This window comes from Cucurbita moschata, unplaced genomic scaffold, assembly GCF_002738365.1.
Source record: "Cucurbita moschata cultivar Rifu unplaced genomic scaffold, Cmos_1.0 Cmo_Scf00038, whole genome shotgun sequence".
Classification (NCBI taxonomy): domain Eukaryota; kingdom Viridiplantae; phylum Streptophyta; class Magnoliopsida; order Cucurbitales; family Cucurbitaceae; genus Cucurbita; species Cucurbita moschata.
The window spans coordinates 435,823-457,038 of record NW_019268554.1 but is presented as its reverse complement, the minus strand read 5'-3'; the positions used below and the strand labels follow the sequence as shown (position 1 = coordinate 457,038).

Sequence of the window (21,216 nt, the reverse complement as noted above, 5' to 3'; positions counted from 1 at the left end):
TTGTTATAAATGATTTTATCAAACTAGCTGAATCAATTCATAAATTTTCAAGTTATTTATAATGGTTATATCTATGCACATAACTTGTTCTACCGTATGTAAGACTGCAACTAGCAAATTCGTAACTTCAACCAAGGTCTCGTTGAAAAACATACATCCACATTTGGGTGTTGGAGGAAGCACCTATAATTCTTTGATTTTGAGCGGCTCAATTGAAATTCTTCGATTTTAGAGCTAAACATTGAGCGGTGTGCCAGCAAGGACGTTGGGCTCTCATGTGATGTCCCACGTTAGTTGTGGAGGAGAACAAAACACTATTTATAAGGGTGTGAAAACTTTCCCTAGCAGACGTGTTTTAAAGCCTTGAGGGGAAGCCTGAAAGGGAAAGTCCAAAGAGGACAATATCTGATAGTGGTGGGCCTAGGTTGTTACAAATGGTATTAGAGTCAGATACCGGACGATGTGCCAACTTTCTCGCTGTTCCCCGAAGGGGAGTAGACATGAGGCAGTGTGTTAGTAAGGATGTTAGGGCCCGAATGGGGTGGATTTGTGGGCAATCCCACATCGATTGGAGGAAGGAAAGAGTGCCAATGAGGACGCTGGGCCCCGAAGGGTGGTGGATTGTGATGTCCCACATTGGTTGGAGAGGAGAACAGGCACAGTAAGGACGTTGGGTCCCGAAGGGGGTTGATTTAGGGGCGGTCCCACATTGATTGGAGGAAGGAAAGAGTGCCAACGATGACGCTAGGTCTCAAGGGGGGTGGATTCTCGGATTATAGGGTGTATCAATTAAAATCGTATATTTTATTCAAATTAAGTTAATATTAAAGAAAAATGTTAAAATTAATTGTGATTTGTTGTTAATATTCCTTTTTTCTTCTATTTATTTAAAAGGTGAGAAAAGACATTTATTATTTTTATTTTTATTTTTTGTAAAAAATGAGGAGGAAAATATATTTTAAAATAAATAATTAAAAAGAAAAAGAAAAAGATCAGGTGCCGCGTGGAGTTGCTTGAACCGGCCGGTAAGGGAGTTGGAGTTCGGTGAACAATGGCGACTGTAACGCCACCTTCCCTAACCTTCCAATTTCGTTCGCGCAATACCTTTAATGGTCGAATCGGCTTTCACTTTCCCCGTTCTTTGGCCTCCTCCTTCAATCCTCGTCTTCGTTTTCGTCTTCCATTTTCAATGGCTGCGTCAACGGAGTCCACTTCTCAGGTATCTCCTTCTCTCCTCTTTTTCATCCATCAATTCGTGGTTACGTTTGTTGTTCTTTTGCTGATTTCGTTCATGTAGTAACAATTTTATAGTATACGAAAAGAGATTTACTGTCTTTCCTTTTGTTTTTGTTCTTCTGATTGATTAGGCTGTGGCGTCTGGCGATGATGCTAATAGCGATGAAATTGATGTGTCGAAGTTGATTCAAGCTCATCAGGTATTTCTTTCCTTTGATAATATCTTTTGTCCGATTCAAGTTTGATTGCTTGTTTTGAATTATTTCTTGTGTTCTGTTTATTTATCAAGTACTTGCTGTATGTGGTTGGTGACGTTTTAGGAAAAAGCGGCTCGGCTTTTGCCAGCTGAGGAGATTCGAACACTGTTGGATCAGAGTGTGCGCGGCATGCTCTCCACCTTTTCTAGGGTATTCACTCTCTTTTAATCTTTAGTTGTGTTATCTCTATTGTCTTCGGAATTCGCTACATAACTATGAACTTGTGATTGACATTCCTAGTGTACAATTAGATCTGATTTCTCTGTAAATCATTTGCATTTGATTGGTTTCTTAGTCCTTAGTAGTAATAAGGTTTGCTCCTGTACAGAGCTTTGAAGGTTATCCTTCTGGATCTTTTGTTGACTTTGCATGTGATGCTGATGGTACTCCTATACTTGCTGTAAGCAGTCTAGCAGAGCACGCTAAGGTATTGTACATCATTCATCGTAATGCACCCAGTTGGAAATTTTGGTGTTGGCAGCATTCTTATTCTTTTGAAAGTTTGGTTTTCCTTTTCTGTGCAGAATTTGGCAGCTAATCCGAAATGTTCATTGCTCGTGGCAAAAGAACCTGAAGATAGGGGAACTTTAGTGGTCACTGTTCATGGTGATGCTGTTCCTGTAAGATGTATAGCTTATGTTCAGTATTTATTTCTTCTTTCCATGTGTCGATCTGTCTCATTGCTTGTATGCATTCATTAGAAATGCGTAGATTATAGATGCGTGTCTGTTCATGTGTGTCTTTCAGGACAAGTATTATTCTTCCTCAATGGAATAGCATGACAATCTGAATTATGTTCTTTTTCATTATTTAGGTTTCTGAAGAAGATAGACCTGCTGTTCGTGCTGCTTATTTGTCCAAGCATCCAAATGCGTTTTGGGTAGCTTATACCGATCTTCAGGATACTTTTTTCATGAGATGTTTATTCCAGTTTATACATAAAAGATGAATTAATTCTTCCTACTTGTGTGAAGGTTGACTTTGGTGACTTCCAATTTGTGTACATCAAACCGAAAGTGATACGATACGTGTCGGGGGTTGCAACAGCTTCTTTGGGTTCAGGAGGTTTGTTTACATAGACTGCCTTTTCTACTTCTCCTCTTTTCTATTTCTTCTGATATCAGGCTTGTTCTTGTCACACTGACATCTAGCTCTTTTACCTTTTTAATCCAAGAACTAAGTAGTGAAGAGTACAAGGCGGCACAAGTTGATCCGATAGTTCAATTTGCAAAGCCTGTCATGGTGATAGCATCATTTTAAATCTTGCTTGTTATTTCAATTAATAATCATTAATCACATATTTTCTAAATCGGATTCTGTTTATTTACAGTCTCACATGAATAGGGATCATACTGAAGATACAAAGATGATTGTGAGACACTGGTCATCCATTCCGGTATAAAAAAATGATCTATATGTTTGGTTTAAATCAAGTTCACATAGGACTCCGTTTGTTTTTTATTTTCAATCTGATTCTGCACTGTGTGATCAGGGCTGAATTACCTGGTTACAATTGGCCGGAGTATCTGGGCCTAGGGTAGCTTTTGATAATAATACCTATGCAATTATACTTCGTTTAAGGTTTTTAACCGTTTCAAGTTTAGTAGCTAAAGCTTTTGATGAACTGTTCATGTGAGACTGTACTACTTATATCTGCAGGTTGATTCAGCCATCATGCTAGATTTGGATAGCCTTGGTTTTAACGTCAAGGTATTAGTACTACGAACTAAATTATTTGTTCAACCTTTGTTGGCTTGTATTATAAGAACTAATTATTATTACGTGTCTTTGCTAAAATATTACTACGAATTAAAGTTCTCTGTGCGTTTGCTGAAATATTAGATCATGTTAGGATAGAATGACATTAAAAGTTCACGTTAGGTTAGTATTAGTTATGGGTTCGTACCCGTAATCATTATGCTGGGGACTAATAAATTTTGACAGGAGCAAATGAGAATATGGATAATTGGAGGCAAGAATTTTGGCCTATGATATGTTATATTGGAGTAATACCAATCTTAAGGATCAAGCTATTAGATTAATATTTACTAATTAATGTACATTTAAATCTTAACAAAAGGTGTATTGACTTCAGCTCTACTTTCCAAAGGCTAATAGATGTGTATATTTGTGTGTTTTTTTTTTCTTTTGTTTATTTAGGCTAGTTATCAGGGGAATTCATTTAAGCTTCGTGTACCTTTTCCAAGACGAGCAGAAAATAGAAAGTAAGACTCCTTACCCTATAATTCTCATTGCTGAGGCAAAAAGATGTCTATTGCATGCTTTTTTGCCCCTATATGTTTCTGGTCTGCTGAATGTACCATTTGTTGATTAGTTGCTTCTGTTAATATAAATAATGTTTCTTCAATTCTAGGGAAAGATTCAAGGGCAAGTTTGAAAATTAGCCAAAAACCAACCAACAAATCATCCAAAATAACATACTAACCCAACCGCAAGAACACCCAAACTTCAACCGTAAAATTGTAAAGTAAAAAAAAAAAAATCGAACTTAGAACCAAAATGACTAAAACTAATAAAGTGAAGTAAAGTCACAACTCAACTTTACGACCATAAGACTAGCACCTTGCTCGATCATAGCTTGTAAGAACAATCTTCTTGCCGTAGATCTCTAAATGGTTGAAATTCATCTAACTAATAAAAGGCATAATTCACCATTTGTTCAAGTTCAGACTTGAATTTATGAAATTAAAATCTTAAGTTCGAAATTAGCTCTTCCATCTACTAACACTTAACATTATTAAACTGGCTAAGACATTATACATTTGTCCGGGGTAAGATGTAACAAAAATAGAAAAAAGACTCACCCATTTATTATCTAAGTACATGGACCAAACAAAATTTGACCTAAATTCTATATGCAGTGTAAGAGGACATTGTATCGGCTTATTTTTTATTTATTGGTTGTGTGAATTGTAATAATGAATTGAATTCCTTTCTCCGTATAAAACTTCATTAAATTGCATTGCAACAACGAACGGACTATATGCTGGAAAAAATTATGAGGATTATGAATTTCTGAGAACTGTGTAACAACTGCTAATTTAATCCATAAATTACAACTTAAATTGTTAAATTTCGAACACGAGAATGCATGTTTAAGTATTTGATACTTTGGGACCAGAGATATTTCTTTCCATCTTTATTTTCATTTACAATTCTAGATGCATGATGTTATTTTCTTTCCTGTTGAAGTCCTGGTTTATGGTGTGAAGGTTGATCTCGACTTCTAAGGAGTTAGATAGATGACATGTGGAGATAATAGGATTGTTATTTGAAAAAACTTTCTGCACCTCTGATCGTCTCGAATATTTAGAGTTTCGGGCATGTTTGAGAATGATTTTAGTGAAAATGATTTGTTATAAGTGATATTTATTAAGAGTTAACTTTTCATATAATAATTTTAGTGTTTGGTTTTACACTTCTAAATATGATTTTCTTACCATGAAGCTTGAATACTCCTGAACATGATAAAAATGATCTTAACCATTTCAAAGTTTCTTCTAGTCATTTTAGTCCCTGTTGTTTGAATTTCTTCTCACTTTTTCTATTGCATCTTTTTAGGGATGTCAAGACACTTATAGTTGAAATGCTAGAAGCTGCCAAGCCTCAAGTTTAATCACCTTGACAGGAAGATGTTCTTGATCTTCTTTTTGTAATGCTTAAATTGAACTTGTCATAACTTTTCTGGCTTGGCTTGTTCTTTGGCATGCTAAAGCATTAACATTGCTCACGAAGCAGTTTTAGGTTGCACATGGTATCTATGAACGAACCCATACATGTAAATTCTGATAATGGCCACTTGTAAATTCATTTTATTGGTTGAGAGGAACCCTTACTACCTCTCCCTAGTAGACACATTTTAAAACCGTGAGGGTGATGACGTTATGTAATGGACCAAATCAGACAATATCTGCTAGCAGTGAGTTTGGGCTGTTACATGGTCCAACTCGATTATGGGTTGTTACATGGTCCAACTCGATTATGGTTTGGCTCAACCCAATTCTTAGTTCAGCAGATTTCTTCCATTCTAGTCCAATTTGAATAGTTTTTTAGTTGGCTTTGATCTCAATTTAGGGTTCTTTTGAATTTTTTAAGCAAGATTCATGAATTGTTGGTGTGAGTTTGGATCTTCCATTCTAGACCAATTTGAATAGTTTTTTAGTTGGCTTTGATCTCAATTTAGGGTTCTTTTGAATTTTTTAAGCAAGATTCATGAATTGTTGGTGTGAGTTTGGATCTTGTTTGGGTTGGATTAAGACAATTTTCAGCTAAAGGGAAATATTTTAGGGCTAAGTTAGATGAATTGAAAAGTCGGATTCGATCAGCCAATTTAAGACCCATACCCGATCCGAAAAGCCCAAACCGTACCGTACGTGGAATCCCTAAGCCGAACGTCGTTATTAAATTGTTCCCGCCCGCTTTCTCCGCTCCGTCGCCTAAATTTTGAATGGAGGAGACAATTTTTGGTCGTCTATTTCTTGGATGATCCTTCTGAAGGTTTAAAGTTTTGTTTAGATTTGGGGTAAAATTTTGAAAATGGAAATGGTTTAGCCTTTCGAATGACTAGGAGGTGAAACTATTCTGCAACACCTTTTGGTTCAGACAAAGGCTTACATCAATTGATCGGATATAAAATTCCACTACGGAATCTGTTTGAGGGAGTCGAACGTTTTCTTCTTTGTTCCTCTTCCGGATAGCTTCGGACATTTCTCTTTTCCCCCACTTCTTTTGTTTTTTTTTAGTCTTTTTAGCTCTTTTGATAAGGAATTTGATCTGGGTTTTGTGTGCTTTTCGAATCTAATCTATCTGAATTGGATGTTCTTCCTTTTTAGTGAATCCAGGATGGATTTAGATGCTGTAGATTAGTGTAAATGATCTTCTGCGGATGGTTTTTGGCCTAGGGTTTTGATGTTCTTTGTCAATCTGATTGTGAAATGTGGGAGTTGATTACGTAAATGGCTTGCATTATGTGATGTTCAAGGCAGTGCATTTTTGTCAATAATACAATCGGCGAAGCTACGGTTTATTGTCAAGTTGTCATGCCATTATTTGATATTTTGTGCCTGGTTCAAATCCCACAATGGAGCTTTCACTTTCTGAAGTGGTGGAATCTCTGTCTCTTTCATTGGACCCCAGATTTTCTATTTTTTTCTCAAGTATTTCTTAGAAATTTAAATGGAGGAAAGGAAAATGATTTGATCTGATCAATTTAGTCTTATTGTTTACTGTTCAAACCTTGAAAGAAAAGAAAAAGAAAAGAAGAAAGGAAAGAGAGAACTCTATCTGTAATTGCTTGCTCCATTATTCGGCCGGTCACTCTCTGTCTGTTTCACTTTTTTTTTTCAATCCATTTCCATTATTTAGCCCTGTACTTATATTCATTTATTGTTTGCATTGTATATAGGCGATTTTAATCAGTGGAAGAATATCCTAAGTTTGGGTTGATCACCTGATAAATCGTACCAAGCTAGCTGAGCAAAGGAATAAACCAAGCACCATCATATACTTGCTTGTGTAAGCCATATCTCCAAGTCCCTTGTTGCTCTGGTTTTTGTTGGGAATCACGACTCTCTTCAATGGTATGATATTGCTCACTTTGAACATAAACTTTAATGGCTTTGCTTTTGGTTTTCCAAAAATGTGTCGTACCAATAGAGATGTATTTCTTACTTATAAACTCATGATCATCTCCCTTATTTAGCCGATGTGGGACTCCCCACCAATAATCCTCCCTTCAAACAAAGTATAGAGCCTCCCCTCGAACAAAGTATACAATAGAGCCTCCCCTAAGGCCTATAGAGCCCTCAAACCCCTTAATTGAGGCTCAACTCCTTTCTTTAGGCCCCTCGAACAAAATACACCTTTTATTTGACATTTGAGTCGTTTTTTAACACCACCTTTGAGGCTCACAATTGTTTGTTCGACATTTGAGGATTCTATTAACACGATTAAGTTAATGGCATGACTTTGATACCATGTTAGGAATTACGACTCTCCACAGTAGTAGGATATTGTCCACTTTAAACTCTTGGCTTTACTTTTGGTTTCCCCAAAAGGCCTCGTACCAATGGAGATGTATTCCTTACTTATAAACTCATGATCTTTCCCCCACACCAACCGTTTTCATTGAGTTAGACAGTAAAAAGTTTGTTTATAGGGGCTTCACTGGTAATTAAGATTCAGGGTCTTCTTTAATGAGGAAGACTTATCCATTGGTTACATTTATTAAAGTGGGACAAACGTTTTAATACAGAGACCACGCCATAGGAGTTATTGTATATGGACTAAATAGTGTCTTAACCGTTCAAGATCAAGATCAAGATTTATGCTTTTAGAATCATCTCTTTCATTTCCACTGCTCATGTGTATAAAGATTGTACCATTTCCCCACTGGAACACACAAACAAACCATAAAAACCTATAAAATTCAAAGCTGATCAAGACTGTATTGGCGTAGGCTAACTAGGACCCCTGAACCTTTTTTTTTTGTACTTAAAACTATAATCTCTATGTACAGACTTCTAGTAAAGTGATAGAATTGGTCATTTTTAAGGGCAAATCCGCCTCAATTCATCCTCTAGTGTAGAGTTTGTCTTAGCAGAGCCACCTCTAAGCTTCCTTAGAGCCCATCATAGCGGCCGCCACAGGTTATGTGAGCCCTTGTCTGTGGAAGTCCTCTTGCTGCTGAGATTGCTTCATTTAACTTAGTAGCTTGCTGAACCGCTTGCTTTAATTTCTGCAACCAAATGCTATGAAATAAGCTCTGCTACAATTTATGGGTTTTATGAACCGAATTGAACTTCTAACCTAACATTTGCCTTAATTCATTACTGTTTGAGGTAATATTGCATGAACGTTTTGAATTGCTGACCTTATCATTGGTGTAGATCTGGATTTTCAGCTTTTGTTGGTTGCCTCCATAAAACAGAACACAAATCGTGGCAGCTGCAACCCCAAAGGAGCAAATGGCTCCAATCCCATTTAAGCTCCACTTCAATATGTTCAACCCACCGATGGATCCATCATCCATCTTATTGCTTTCCTGGTTCATCAAATCCATCCTGGGGGAGTTCGTACTGCTCTCTTTAGCCTCACCATCATCATCAAACTGATAACACCCTACATCAATTTGAGCCTTGGTTCCCTTGTTGCTGGACCTGGGTGAGTCTATTTTCATGTCGACGAATTCATTTTCCTTCATTTTCTTGAAGAAAACTTGAGTAACAGTCTCTTGATCTGCTTTTTCCACAGCCCCTTTTTGATCAACCTTCTCACTCACGGCCGATGGCTCAAAACTGATCACCATGGGTACCTTTTCTTTCTCTTTCATTGCCAGTGAATCATCTGGGACTTTGATAATTGGTGAGTCCAATTGTAGATGAACAGGGATCATCGGCTGTTTAGGTAACCCTGAAGAACTCCTCGGCGGTTGGCTGATGTGCTCGGAAGAATCCATTGACGACGGGCACAAGAAATAGTTCATTTCAACCATAACCTTGGCTTCAGAAGCAGAAGCACTTCTCTTAGCCGCGATGATCTTCTTCTTATCATCTTTGTAATCAAGCAAGGCATCATCAGAGAGGATTTCCCACTCATGGATATCCATTTTCTTTCTCTGGAGGTACGTGAAATATGAACTCACAACTGGGGGGGCTTTATAATGGAAGAAGAATCAAAATTTTCAAACTTTAGATGGAATTTGCAGGTCCTTTGGCCATAGGAACCCACCAAGAACTCAAATAAAAAACCCTCTGGATTGTTTGTAACCTTCTTCTCAAGAATATGCTTTGTTTGGGGGAAAATCTTAGAGAGAGAAAGAGAAGGGGGGGAGGGTATTATGAACATTTGATTATGGTAGGTGAATTTTTATAGGGATTCTAAGAAGTAAACAGCCCCCACTGGAATAAATGGAACCACAAGGATTGAAAAAGAGGGTCGGTTGCTTGCTGGGATTGTCTAGAAACGATCAAGAAAGGATAAGTTTTTAATTCTTTTTTCCTCTTTTTCTCTTTTTTTTTTTTTTTCTTTTTAAATCATTTTGTTATTTTTTTAATGAGAAAAAATGGGAAAGTTTGATGCTTTAATATATTCTTATTTATTAGGAAAATTTTCATTGTCACCTCTAAATATTGCCTGTTCTATCAATTTTCAAGCTTCAATTTTTACCTTTTTTGAATTTATATAAATAAATAAATTTCAAATTTTACTTTTTTTTTCTTCCCAATTTTCCTTTATTTGTGTGATCATCTGTTCTTTGAACATTTCTTTAGTTAAATGTTTTAGGTGTCCTCATTCATTACAAAGTTGAATTGAATTTATCATGTCAGGTGTAACTAGCCAAGCTCTTCCTTATTTAAGGGCAATAGCTTCTTAGCATAATTCAAGTAATTACTTTTATAATATCATTATCAAAAGAACTTATTTTATACTAGCGCCATTCATTGTTTGTCACGAAAGAATTATTTAAGAACAGTGAGATGTCCATAAAATAAAATAATATATCATCAAATGATGTCAAATATGGAATGCAAAGGAAAGAAATAACTACTTAGTAGATCCTAAAAAGCTTTCCATCGCCTCTATGTGCATAACCTATATACAAAAACTTTGCTTAACCCTCGTACAGATCGTAATAGTCACGAAAGGGCATCGGTAATAGCCACGAAGCGTTATCAACGAGTCGGTAATAGCCACAAAATTTCATGGCAAAATACAAAAAGAAGAATACAAGTACTATTTGAACAAGCAAACTCCCCAAGTCTTTGGCATTTGGCCGCTCATACACCACACCAAATATCTTCAGTCACATTCAATCACAAGAGACCCCTTTTCTTCCCAACAAGCAATCTTTGAAAATGGAAGGCAAAAACAAACAAACTCTCAAATCTAGGCCTTAAATCACGCCCCCACAAGCCTGCTCTTATCCTCTCCTCTCAATTAATTAGCCCGATCCTCATTTTAAACCTGGGATTATCGAAAGATTACGTAAGTCTCGAGAGGTGAGATTGAATGAGTACCAGCAAGGATACTAGGTTCTAAAGAAGGGTGGATTGTGAGATCACACATCGATTGGAGAAGAGAACGAGCGTCAGTGAGGTCGTTGGGGCTGGTGAGATTGAATGAGTACCAGCAAGGACACTAGGTTCAAAAGGAGAGTGGACTGTGAGATCCCATATCGGATGGGGAGGAGGTGTAAAAGTCTCTCTCTAGCAAACATGTTTTAAAACCTCAAGAAAAAATTCAAAATAGAAGGCAGGACAATATCTGCGAGTGGTGGACTTTGAGCTGTTACACAAGAACTTACTTACCTACTATTTAGATAACAACATCGTTATGACCCAACTGTGAACCGACAACAGCTTGTTTGGGTTTAGACATGTTTTGGTCGTGTAATGTGTATAATATTCAAAATGAGAATCAATTTTTTTTAACTGTACAGGCCTTGCCTTGCCCTCTACTCTCCTGCTACCTCTAGTGCAAGAAAAGGCCTCAGAAATTTGCATTTTCAATTTTTACAAGATGGTAGGTGAATCTAAGTCGATCTCGAGGACGAAGATTCACCCAACGAGACGGAGGCCAGAGACGATGCCCAAACACGAGCATTCCTTGCTCCTTTGTGGAAGTTCTTCGTCTTGCATAGCCTCAGCTTCGCCCATGCCCTTCTCATATCGACCATGTGGAAAATCCGCCCCATCAGTTGTCGTGTTTCACCAAATATTTCCAAGTTTAGGTGGGGCATGTAAGATCTCCAAAGATTGTTAAGATGATATAGCACATGTGGTAATTTGACCATCGCTATACGAAGACATATGAATACAAATGAGAACGTCAACAATGGTTCGCTCTTCAATATGTTCTTCGGTGAGGAAATCTTTGACCGTTCGATTATTGGCCTACCAACGCTCTCAATTCTAAGTAACTCATCTTCATTATAATAAGGAACCGATTTTAATCCTGACATAACAAAACGCGATTTAGATATACATATACGTTCACCAAACACAACCCGTTAGAGCTTGATCACACACACCCACATTGGAGAACCTTACCTGTTACTCGGTTATAGAAACGAACGAGCGAATGTATATCTTTTGGACCACGATATTGAATCCATGATGTCCTGTTCACCAATAATATAGTCGGGAAGCTGCGGACTCCATATTTTGAGAGTACGCTACGAAACGGGAAGACAAATGTGTTAGTAAAGAGGTTGTAAACCAGCAAGTTATTATCCTATTCGAGATTCAACGACAGAAACGATCTCATTAGCACTTAAAAACGCCAATACGAGGATCGCTAAATTCTGTCTCATTCAAACAAATGAACACAATAGTTCAACTACTTACTTTGGTAGTGTAGAAGATTGCTCAACCACCAAGTGTTCTATTTGAGGAAACAACGAGCTGAGAGATTCGAATGTGGGGTGCAAACGGAGAGAAAACGGGCACCACGACGCATAAAAGAACATGGAGGTGTAGCCGTTCTTCTTATAAGACGTCAAAGTCTTATCAAGGAACTTCCCATCCACCTAAAGATCAGAAGAAAGGCAAAGAAAATCAATAAGAGAGAAGAAATTACACTAGCACACCATGACTTCAACACGTATGACCTTTCAATCGAGAATATAATGTCTTAATCGTAAAGAGTTAAAGCTATGCTCAGGTTAGCAGTTTCGAAAGTTGGGCTACAAACTCCTCAATCCATCCCCAACTCGACCCGAAAGTTGGGTTACAAATGCCTCAATCCATCCACAACTAGACCCGAAAGTTGGGTTACAAATGCCTAAATCCATCTCCAACTCGACTCGAAAATTGGGTTACAAATGCCTCAATCCATCCCCAACTTGACTCGAAAATTGGGTTACAAATGCCTAAATCCATCCCCAACTCGACCCGAAAATTGGGTTACAAATGCCTAAATCCATCCCCAACTCGACCCGAAAATTGGGTTACAAACGCCTCAATCCATCCCCAACTCAACCCCATGAACATTCTAACTTCTGATTCAACATCAACTCTTCCAATCTAATTCTTCAGATAACAGTAAAGAGAAAAGAACAAATATGCACAAATTTATTCCACCTCCCCTCAGCTGAATGTTCACCACATAAAGAACAATCAAAGAGCTTAACACAACCAAAATTCAGCCATTTACAAATCTTCTAATAATCTAATTCTAAAGGTATAACAACGAGGCTGTTCATGTTGTTCGTGAAGCTAAGACAAAGAAAACAGAGATGATATCATCAGCTAAGCAAAACGACAATCAACACAAAACCAAGAAGATAACAGAGAATTTCACACCTGTAAAGCCGAGCTGGGAAGCACAGAGGAAGGGCATTGAGATCGAACCCCATAGAGAAAGAAATCCGAATCTCTGGGGCAAAATGAAGATCGGGGAAGGGATTTTGAAGACACAAACCCTAGAGGAGTAAGGGCAAGAAAATAAACAAAAAGGGAAAAGGCAGCCATGTTTGGAGAAGAGATTAAACCATAAAATGATGAAGAACAAGAAAAAGAACAAATGGGTATTATAGAAATGAATCAGAAAGGGAAAGTCGAGCAGAAAAAAACGACGAAACAGATAAACAGATAAACAGATATGTATTGGTTCCTCAAGTTTCTAAAAAAAGGGTATGGTTCAATCAGATTTATCTAGATCATACGGTGGCCGTGACGGCGGAGGTAGCGGCGGCAGCGGCGGAGGGTTTCGTTGAGAATCCAACGGACACCGATTCAATCGCCGATTTGGGAGGAGGATTCAGGTTTTCTTATACTTTCCGCTTCGAAAGCTCCAAATAAAATCCAGCTGAGATATTTGCTGATTAACTTTAGAACTTTCAAAAGGGAATGAACCGAATGGAGTTTGTGTTCTTGTAGTTGATCTTCTGTTCTACGTTCCTTTGAATGTGGCGGCACTACTTCAAAGAATTTAATGGAAAAAAAAAAAGGATCCGTCCTTCAAAATTTGAGAAAAGATTTCTCCCCGGTAGATGAACTGGGTGAGGGATAGGGATTATATTTTCTACTTTCAAGTTCTAATATAAACATATATATCCGAAGAGGAGATTCCACTCTCAAAATGCGTGCAACAAATATCATTTTCTCCGAATTTAGGTATCAAGAGTGGAAACATACGAGTGAAAATATTTTATATAACGAGTTTGTATAAGACTTGACTATAAAATATTTGATCTCTTTTTCATAAATCCATTAATTGAAAATATTCATATTTTACGAGAGGGTCATATACAATTTGATATTAACTCTTGACTATAGGGAGAATCAAAAAACCTTCGTGAAATCACACATAGATCTCATGTTATGAACCAATGATAGAGATCATAACTTTGGTTGGGAGGACGATCCAAACTACCACAAAGGACAGATGAATATATTGCAAGCAAGATTCAGAGCATCTAGTTTTAAGCACAACCATCATTGTCGATGGTCGGTGTTCATGATTTCATGTCATTTAGTGAATAACTAGTCTCTTGAAGAGTCGACCTACTCTCGGGAAGTATTACCTTATAATGCTAACATATACACAATTTAAGACTTACATTATACATCGACAATATTGTAATATAATTTTTATTTGAACGATGAATTGAACATTTCCGACCATAAACCTCAAACTCGGCCTATTTTCACATACCCGACTCGAAATAACTTAATAACTTAATTGTTGATGGACTCATTTATTTGTACAGAACAGAAAGGAAAGAAACAAGAGAGAGAGAGGGTTCCAGCACAGCCAACCTTTAAACAGAGGATTGGATCCCAATAATGCCTGCTCAACAATCAAGCAAAACTTTCAAAAACCGTACAATAAAACCATAAGGGTACAAAATGCTTAGTTCTATGGAACAACATAACATATTCTCTATCACCCAAAATCCCTACTTACGGTCCGGGGTCCGAGGCCTCCGCTATCTTGATCATGATTTTCCATGCTTCCCTTCCCTTCCCTTCCCTTATGCGTTTGTTAAAGAGTGTTTCATCGATGGGAAGGCAATATCGATATCGCATGCCCTACATGCTCTATTGCCTAAGGTTTGCCTCGATTTCTTGCTCGACGAGACCAAATTGAGGCTTCTTTGGGTTAGAAATGGCTTTGCTCGTCGAAGAACTTTTTCACTAGTTTTTTTCTCGATCTATCAGTACCTTTGTTAGTTTCTTCACCTCCGCCCCACCCCGCCCGTTTCCTTTCATCCTTCTGTCCACCTGCTTCTCACCATTCTCTTTCGTTTTTTTCCAAGTGATCAGACATCTTCTAAATAAAACTTATGTTCTTTCCACATGCCTATTCTCCTTAATTTAGTGCGAGATTCCACACCGGTTGGAGAGGGGAACAAAAATTCCTTATAAGGGTGTAGAAACCTCTCCCTAGCAGACGCGTTTTAAAACTTTGAGGGGAAGTCTGGAAGAGAAAGCCCAAAAAAGACATTATCTACTAGCGGTGGGCTTGAGCTGTTATAAATGGTATCAGAGCTAGACACCGAGCGGTGTGTCAATGAGGATGCTGGCCCCCAAGGGGGTGGATTGTGAGATCTCACGTTGGTTGGAGAGGGGAACAAAGTATTCCTTATAAGGGTGTGGAAATCTCTCCCTAACAGACGCGTTTTAAAACCTTGAGAGGAAGCCCGAAAAGAAAAGCTAGGGAAAGCCCAACGAGGATATTAGGTACTAGCAGTGAGCATATCATCTTCCATTTCAATAGAGAGGGAGCATATCATCATCACGTAGCACTTCAAATTGCATCATTACAACAAATATTCATGCTAAATCCACCCCATCTCTAGCAGACATTGTTATATATTGTTATAACCTAAAAACCAAAACCAAATATGTAGAGGATTTGCATACTAACCGCATCCGATTCGTGCACCAGCATTTCCAGTCGTCTTGCTGAGTTCATGCCCGCCTATTGCATTTAACATGTACGATTAAGCCAAAAGGCAACAACGAATAGACGAAATGAACGTGTGAACGACAAATCAAACATAATCTTTCGAACTGACAATAGAAAGTGATACTCATTCAATTATCAACAAACTAAAGAAGTGGGTCCTTGGAACCTACAAATATGTGTAAATATGTGTTTAATAGGTCGCTCTTGTTCGATATTCTTTATCACACAAAAGATCGCTACAAACATCATTAAGGTAAATGATAAAAGACATGTCACTGTCTGGTTATTAAATAATTTATCAAGAGATGAAAGGTAACACAACTCAAATGGCTATTTTATCCTAATCTCAAGAACAGTACAAAACGTTTGTGTGAGATCCCACATCCGTTGGAAAGGGGAACGAAGCATTCTTCACAAGGGTGTGGAAATCTCTCCCTAGCAGACGCGTTTTAAAAACCTTGAGGGAAAGCCCAAAAGGGAAAGCCTATAGAAGATAATATCTGCTAGTGGTGGGTTTGGGCTGTTACAAATGGTATCAGAGTAAGACACCGGGTGGTGTGCAAGTAAGGACACTAAGCCCCAAAGGGGGTAGACATCGGGTGGTGTGCTAGCGAGAACGCTGGGCCCTAAAGGGGATAGATTGTGAGATCCCACATCGATTGGAGAGAGGAATGAGTACCAGCGAGGATGCTGGGCCCTAAAGGGTATAGATTGTGAGATCCCACATCGATTGGAGAGAGGAATGAGTACCAGCGAGGACGCTGGTCCCTGAAGGGGGGCTGGATTGTGAGATCCCACATCAGTTGGAGAGGAGAACGAAGCATACTTTTATAAGGGTGTGGAAACCTCTTTCTAGCAGACGCGTTTTAAAAACCTTGAGGGGAACTCCAAAGAGAACAATATCTACTAGCGGTGGGCTTAGACTTATACCGTTTGAAGGCTTAAAGACGAGGTAGAATAGAACAAACTCTTACCCTTGCCAAGATCATCGGGATCAGCGTGCACAACAACAGCCCGTCCAAGTATCGAATGAGGTCCCTTAAGTGAAATCTACACATCAAAACACAAGAACAACAACGAAAATATAATCCACAACTCACATCACAAAGAACAAACGCAAATTAGAAGCCCAACAGTGGCTCACATAAGCACAACTCACTGAATAAGAAGCAGTCTATAAGGATTAGCAAACTTACCAGCCTATCTGTAATGGAAACTTCAGCAACCCCTGAAACATCCCACAGCTAAAATGTCATACGAGGAGCTCAAGAACATTCCAATGGAAAAAAAAAGTAGAAACTCTACTAACCATCAGGGCCTGCATAGATGTTCCCCAGATCTCCAGCGTGACGTTCTGAATCCCCAGGAGCTCCATGGTTCTTCTTCAATGGATTAAAATGAGGCCCTAACAAAGAAAAAATCGATTCAACCAATGGAACGAGGCGAAATTAGGGCAGAAAAAGAGAGGGATTACCAGTGGAGATGCAGCCATTTGTGGTATCGCCAAGAGCGTGGATATGGAAGCCATGGAGTCCAGGAGATAGCCCACTTAATCTACCATTAACATGGGTCGCCCCTGTTCATGTTTATCAAAAACCCTACAAGAAATGAGCGCAAAAGAAGCAAAAACAAGCATCGCACACAAAATCCTTTCAGAAATACGTGCAAAAACAAGCAAGAACAATCATCGCAGACAAAACCCTTCGAAAAATGGGCGCAGAAGAAGCAAAAACAAGCAACGATTACAAAAACCCTATGAAAAATGGGCGCAGAACAAGCAAAAACAAGCATCTATTACAAAAAACCCTATGAAAAATGGGCGCAGAAGAACCAAAAACAAGCATCGAATTCAAAAACCCACATAGAGAAACAGACCATTTGAATCTTGGACGAACTGAATGGAGCCTTTGACGTTGGAATGATCACCTCCTGTGATGAGCGCCACGGCTTTGAGAGCGCCCATTTCGCACGTCTATCGCCTGACTGAAGATTTAGCGGTTAATTGATGAACGAGTGGAGACTATGAGCGGTTTCTATATCTGTGGGCCCTTAAAGTAAATGGGTGCGTTCTGTTTTGTTCTGTTTTTATATTCCCAAACGGAAAATAAGGCAAATCCCTTCAAAATGGAGTTTATTCATGAACAAGCTTCTTAATCACAAATTATTTACATACCCTTTTGAATTTTAAGCTTTTTAGATTGATTTCTAAATTACCCACCAAAAGTTTGATCTTCTTTAAATGGTTTCTGTCTCCAATTTCATGTTTTAATCTCCCAAATTCTTGTACGGACAACATTTGTCATAAGAAAAACACTAAAATCAAGCACTAAACAAAGAAAATAAGAGATAAACCCACATGGTTTATCTTAATCTGTTCATGATCATCAACAGAACAAAGAACAGAGTGGTGGAAGATCCCAAATTGCCTCAGAGGCCTCATGAACAGCCTCCATATACTCCTGAACTCCATTCATGGCATATAAAGAAGCAGAAATTTGCCTCTCAACTTTCATCCTCTCAAAAGCTAACAATTCCAAATCCTCTGAATGCTCGCTTTCCGCTTGAAGCGCCGCCGCGTTCACCGGAAACTTCATCGATTCTTGCACCATCGAAAGCCCATCAACAAACCCACCTCCAGAAGAAGCTCCCAATCGAGAAGAATCAGAAGAACAAGATGAATCGCTACAAAAATCAGAACCCATCTCTGTTTCTTCCAAACAGTTCGTCATGTCGGGTTTATAGGCGCCGTCGAACAGCCGGCCGTCCTGAATTATTGGAGCGGCGACGGCGGCGGCGGGGTGGTTTTTGAGTGGATTTAGAATTTGGTTTTTTCTGCTGTTTAAGAGGCTGCGAATTCGTGAGGCGATTGGGGAATTAGTGGAGATTTGTGGGATGAAATTCGTTCTTGTATTGGAACCTCGAAGAAGACAAGCGGCTTCATCGTAAGCTCGAGCGGCTTCCTCCGCCGTCTCGAAAGTTCCGAGCCACATTCGGATTTTCTTTGTCGTGTCTTTGATTTCCGCCACCCATCTCCCCGACGGCCGCTGCCGGACTCCGACGAACTTGTTAGCATTGTTCCCTCTAGTTCTGCCTTTGAATTTGCTTGATTTGCCCAATGAAGCGGTGGCTCCGCCGTGGGTTCCCGGCGACTGAAAGTGGATTTCCATGGAGGTTTTTGTTTGTTTGATTAATGATTGGAAACTGAATGTTGTTAATTGATTGTTGGGAAATGGAGATTTATATGAAATGAAAATTGATTTCATTTTTTTAATTATTATTATCACTGAGTTGAATTTGAGGAGCAGCTACAAAAACTTTTGTATTGTTTTCTTGCATTTGGTTTCATGTTCTTGGTCTTTAATTTTAAAAAATAAAAAAAAGGAACCAAAAAGGTATTTCATAGCTAAGTCTTCAATTTATGTTTTTTTTTTGTTTCCAAAAATACCCTTTTCAAAATTCAATAATGTATCGGATGAATGATAAGTCAGGCATTCCCGACCCACCAAGCGAAACTGGTGGTTTCTTGGTCACGACCAACTAAAGCTAAAGAGTGTTTCTATGGGGTAGAATCTCCTTTGAGAATATAAGGTTTTCATGAGACTGATCTCGAGCGGTAATCCAAACACAAATTCCTTTGTTTAAGAGAATATTTTTCATATAGAAATTCTCACATTCAAGATTTTCAGTTGCACAGATTTCCTAGGAAACAAAGTCATAGGCACGTAGGTTCATGGCTAATGAACTACACGAAGAGCACTCATCCATAAACCGTACAAATATAGACTATTCATGAGAGTTTATAAAAGCATATAGACTATTTTACCGGTTTTATTAAACGATTCCATTCCGGCCAAATTCTTGGGGTGTACATTGAACCCAAAAATCTGGAAAATTGGACCAACTCAATCCGAATCAATGATTCGGGTTGGATAATTTTTTCTTTTTTTAAAATCAAACTGGTTCAGCTGTTCTTCCCAAAGTTGCACGTCACACCAATTGTCTCAGATTGATTTCTCAAAGAACAAGGCTTCGATCAACCTCCTTTCCCTCTAGTTTCACTTACTCATTATGGAATCACACTTTCTTCTCCTCATCTCAGGTCATTTTTGGAACAACAAGAAAGTTTCTAGCAGACATGGACGGACATGCCCAATTGTTACCCAACATTTTCTTGCATCAACGGTAAACTCAACTCAACCCAACCTAACTCGAACATAAAATGTCGGGTTGGGTTGTGAAACAATTTTGGGTTACTTGAATTACCAACCTCGAGTTAGTCTATAAAATGTAAACTCAATCTAATCCAACTCAAGTACACTCCTGCCCTGCTACTACTAGAGGGTAATAAATCATTTTTTCCTAAAAAGGCAAGGGCAAAAAAGTAATTACGCATATTTTCTCTCTCCCTTGAAGTGGCACAAGGTCAAACAGTAGAGAGAGAAAGTAATGGAAGCCTAAAATACTGCCACTTGGAGGCTTAAGAAAGAAGATCCAAAATAAATAATTAAATAAATAAATAAAAACAAAAATAAAAGACATAAAAGTCTAATCTTAACCTACGAGGTATTGGCTGCCTTCATAAAACATTTTTTTTCTCTCAATTTTTTTTTATAGAATTAATAATTTGGCGATCACGTCGATCTATTATATTATTTTATTTTAGAAATTAATTTAGTAAAAACAAAAATCCAATTAAAATGGATCATTTTTTTAATTCATGCTAATTCAATCCACGTGTAATATATTATAATAAAAATAAAAATTGATTAGTGGGATGAAAAGGGATTAATACTAATTTTAAAATTTCATAAATATATTTTCTTTCAAAATTAATATTTTTTTTATATTTTTTAAAAAACATAGACAAGAGTATTTATATATATATATATATATATATATATATATATATATAATGATTTGAAGAGAAAAAAAATAAAGAGAAAAGACTTTTTCCTTAAAAAAAAGAAAAAATTATTGGAGTAGGTGTCCAATCTGTAGGGGAAGTATTATTTTAATTTTTTTAAAAAATATTAGAATAATGAATAGATTTATTATTATTATTATTAATTTGAAATAGGTTACAAGTATTATTAGACGTCACCATTAAATTAATAAATAAACTGATTTTTTGAATTAAAAAAAGGAAAATAATATAAATTAATAGGGAATAATGGTGTCCCATTCTGCACGTCGCCATTGTTGTAACATCCATTTCAACCCCCTAATGGTATAATCATCATCCATTAAAATAATTTTATAAAATAAAAATTCTATTTTGCTAGAAAAATATTAATAAAATTAGAATTTAAAAACATTATATTATTATATGAGATTACAGTCTCTACCTTCTAATCTCTTTAATATAAATGTTTGAAATTTCTAATTCATGGAGTTGTTAAATAGATTTATTATTATTTTGAAATTTACTTTAAAAATAATTTAAAAAGTTGGTTGAAGAATAATTATGAAATAACCCTAAAATAAATATATTTATAGATAATTACATCATAACAAAAAATTTAAATAAGACATCGAGGCTCCTTCCACTCAACATAATCAAATCACTAAACTCAACTTTTATCCCTATTCCGAGTGGGTATTAAACGATGGCTCTTCCACTCAGCATAATCAAATCACTAAGCTTAACTTTCATCCCTATTCCGAGTGGGTATTAAACGATGGCTCTTCCACTCAGCATAATCAAATCACTAAGTCTGATGTCCCTACTCGACGAGTAGGTATTGCAATCAAGCTCCCTTTTGCCTTTGCACTCAAGGGTCAATCTCCA

General features: G+C 37.6%; 5 protein-coding genes, 1 long non-coding RNA gene and 1 other non-coding gene across 8 annotated transcripts; 3 read left to right on the top strand and 4 right to left on the bottom strand.

The window, feature by feature from the left end:
• Positions 1-975: 975 nt before the first annotated feature.
• LOC111432378 (glutamyl-tRNA reductase-binding protein, chloroplastic) lies at positions 976-5,336 on the top strand. Its single transcript, XM_023069232.1, has 12 exons — positions 976-1,219; positions 1,368-1,436; positions 1,557-1,643; positions 1,822-1,920; positions 2,018-2,113; positions 2,308-2,373; positions 2,468-2,558; positions 2,668-2,735; positions 2,824-2,889; positions 3,153-3,203; positions 3,654-3,718; positions 5,076-5,336. The coding sequence occupies exons 1-12, from the start codon at positions 1,052-1,054 to the stop codon at positions 5,128-5,130; spliced, it is 981 nt and encodes a 326-aa protein (XP_022925000.1). The 5' UTR covers positions 976-1,051; the 3' UTR covers positions 5,131-5,336.
• A 725-nt stretch (positions 5,337-6,061) lies between these two features.
• Positions 6,062-6,223, top strand: LOC111432582. Its single transcript, XR_002708660.1, has one exon. It is a non-coding gene; the product is annotated as a small nucleolar RNA snoR138 (small nucleolar RNA).
• Positions 6,224-7,836: 1,613 nt separating this feature from the next.
• Positions 7,837-9,222, bottom strand: LOC111432380. The gene is made up of 2 exons (XM_023069234.1): positions 8,386-9,222; positions 7,837-8,250 (listed from the first exon to the last, which is right to left on the bottom strand). Exons 1-2 carry the CDS (start codon positions 9,118-9,120, stop codon positions 8,134-8,136), a joined length of 852 nt encoding a protein of 283 aa, XP_022925002.1. The 5' UTR covers positions 9,121-9,222; the 3' UTR covers positions 7,837-8,133.
• Positions 9,018-9,598, top strand: LOC111432384. Its single transcript, XR_002708629.1, has 2 exons — positions 9,018-9,135; positions 9,220-9,598. It is a non-coding gene; the product is annotated as an uncharacterized LOC111432384 (long non-coding RNA).
• A 1,295-nt stretch (positions 9,599-10,893) lies between these two features.
• On the bottom strand, positions 10,894-13,455 carry LOC111432379 (5'-adenylylsulfate reductase-like 5). Its single transcript, XM_023069233.1, has 4 exons — positions 12,818-13,455; positions 11,861-12,042; positions 11,564-11,688; positions 10,894-11,468 (listed from the first exon to the last, which is right to left on the bottom strand). The coding sequence occupies exons 1-4, from the start codon at positions 12,983-12,985 to the stop codon at positions 11,047-11,049; spliced, it is 897 nt and encodes a 298-aa protein (XP_022925001.1). The 5' UTR covers positions 12,986-13,455; the 3' UTR covers positions 10,894-11,046.
• A 629-nt stretch (positions 13,456-14,084) lies between these two features.
• Positions 14,085-17,459, bottom strand: LOC111432382 (superoxide dismutase [Cu-Zn] 2-like). 2 transcript variants are annotated; one of them, XM_023069237.1, is made up of 7 exons: positions 17,304-17,459; positions 16,903-17,004; positions 16,738-16,833; positions 16,625-16,656; positions 16,403-16,478; positions 15,387-15,440; positions 14,085-14,337 (listed from the first exon to the last, which is right to left on the bottom strand). In XM_023069237.1, exons 1-7 carry the CDS (start codon positions 17,389-17,391, stop codon positions 14,318-14,320), a joined length of 468 nt encoding a protein of 155 aa, XP_022925005.1. In that variant the 5' UTR covers positions 17,392-17,459; the 3' UTR covers positions 14,085-14,317. The 2 variants fall into 2 exon arrangements, with proteins under 2 accessions (XP_022925005.1, XP_022925004.1); XM_023069236.1 differs by having other exon boundaries at positions 14,085-14,306.
• An 83-nt stretch (positions 17,460-17,542) lies between these two features.
• On the bottom strand, positions 17,543-18,622 carry LOC111432381 (ethylene-responsive transcription factor RAP2-11-like). Its single transcript, XM_023069235.1, has one exon. The coding sequence runs from the start codon at positions 18,593-18,595 to the stop codon at positions 17,813-17,815; it is 783 nt and encodes a 260-aa protein (XP_022925003.1). The 5' UTR covers positions 18,596-18,622; the 3' UTR covers positions 17,543-17,812.
• Between the last annotated feature and the right edge of the window lie 2,594 nt (positions 18,623-21,216).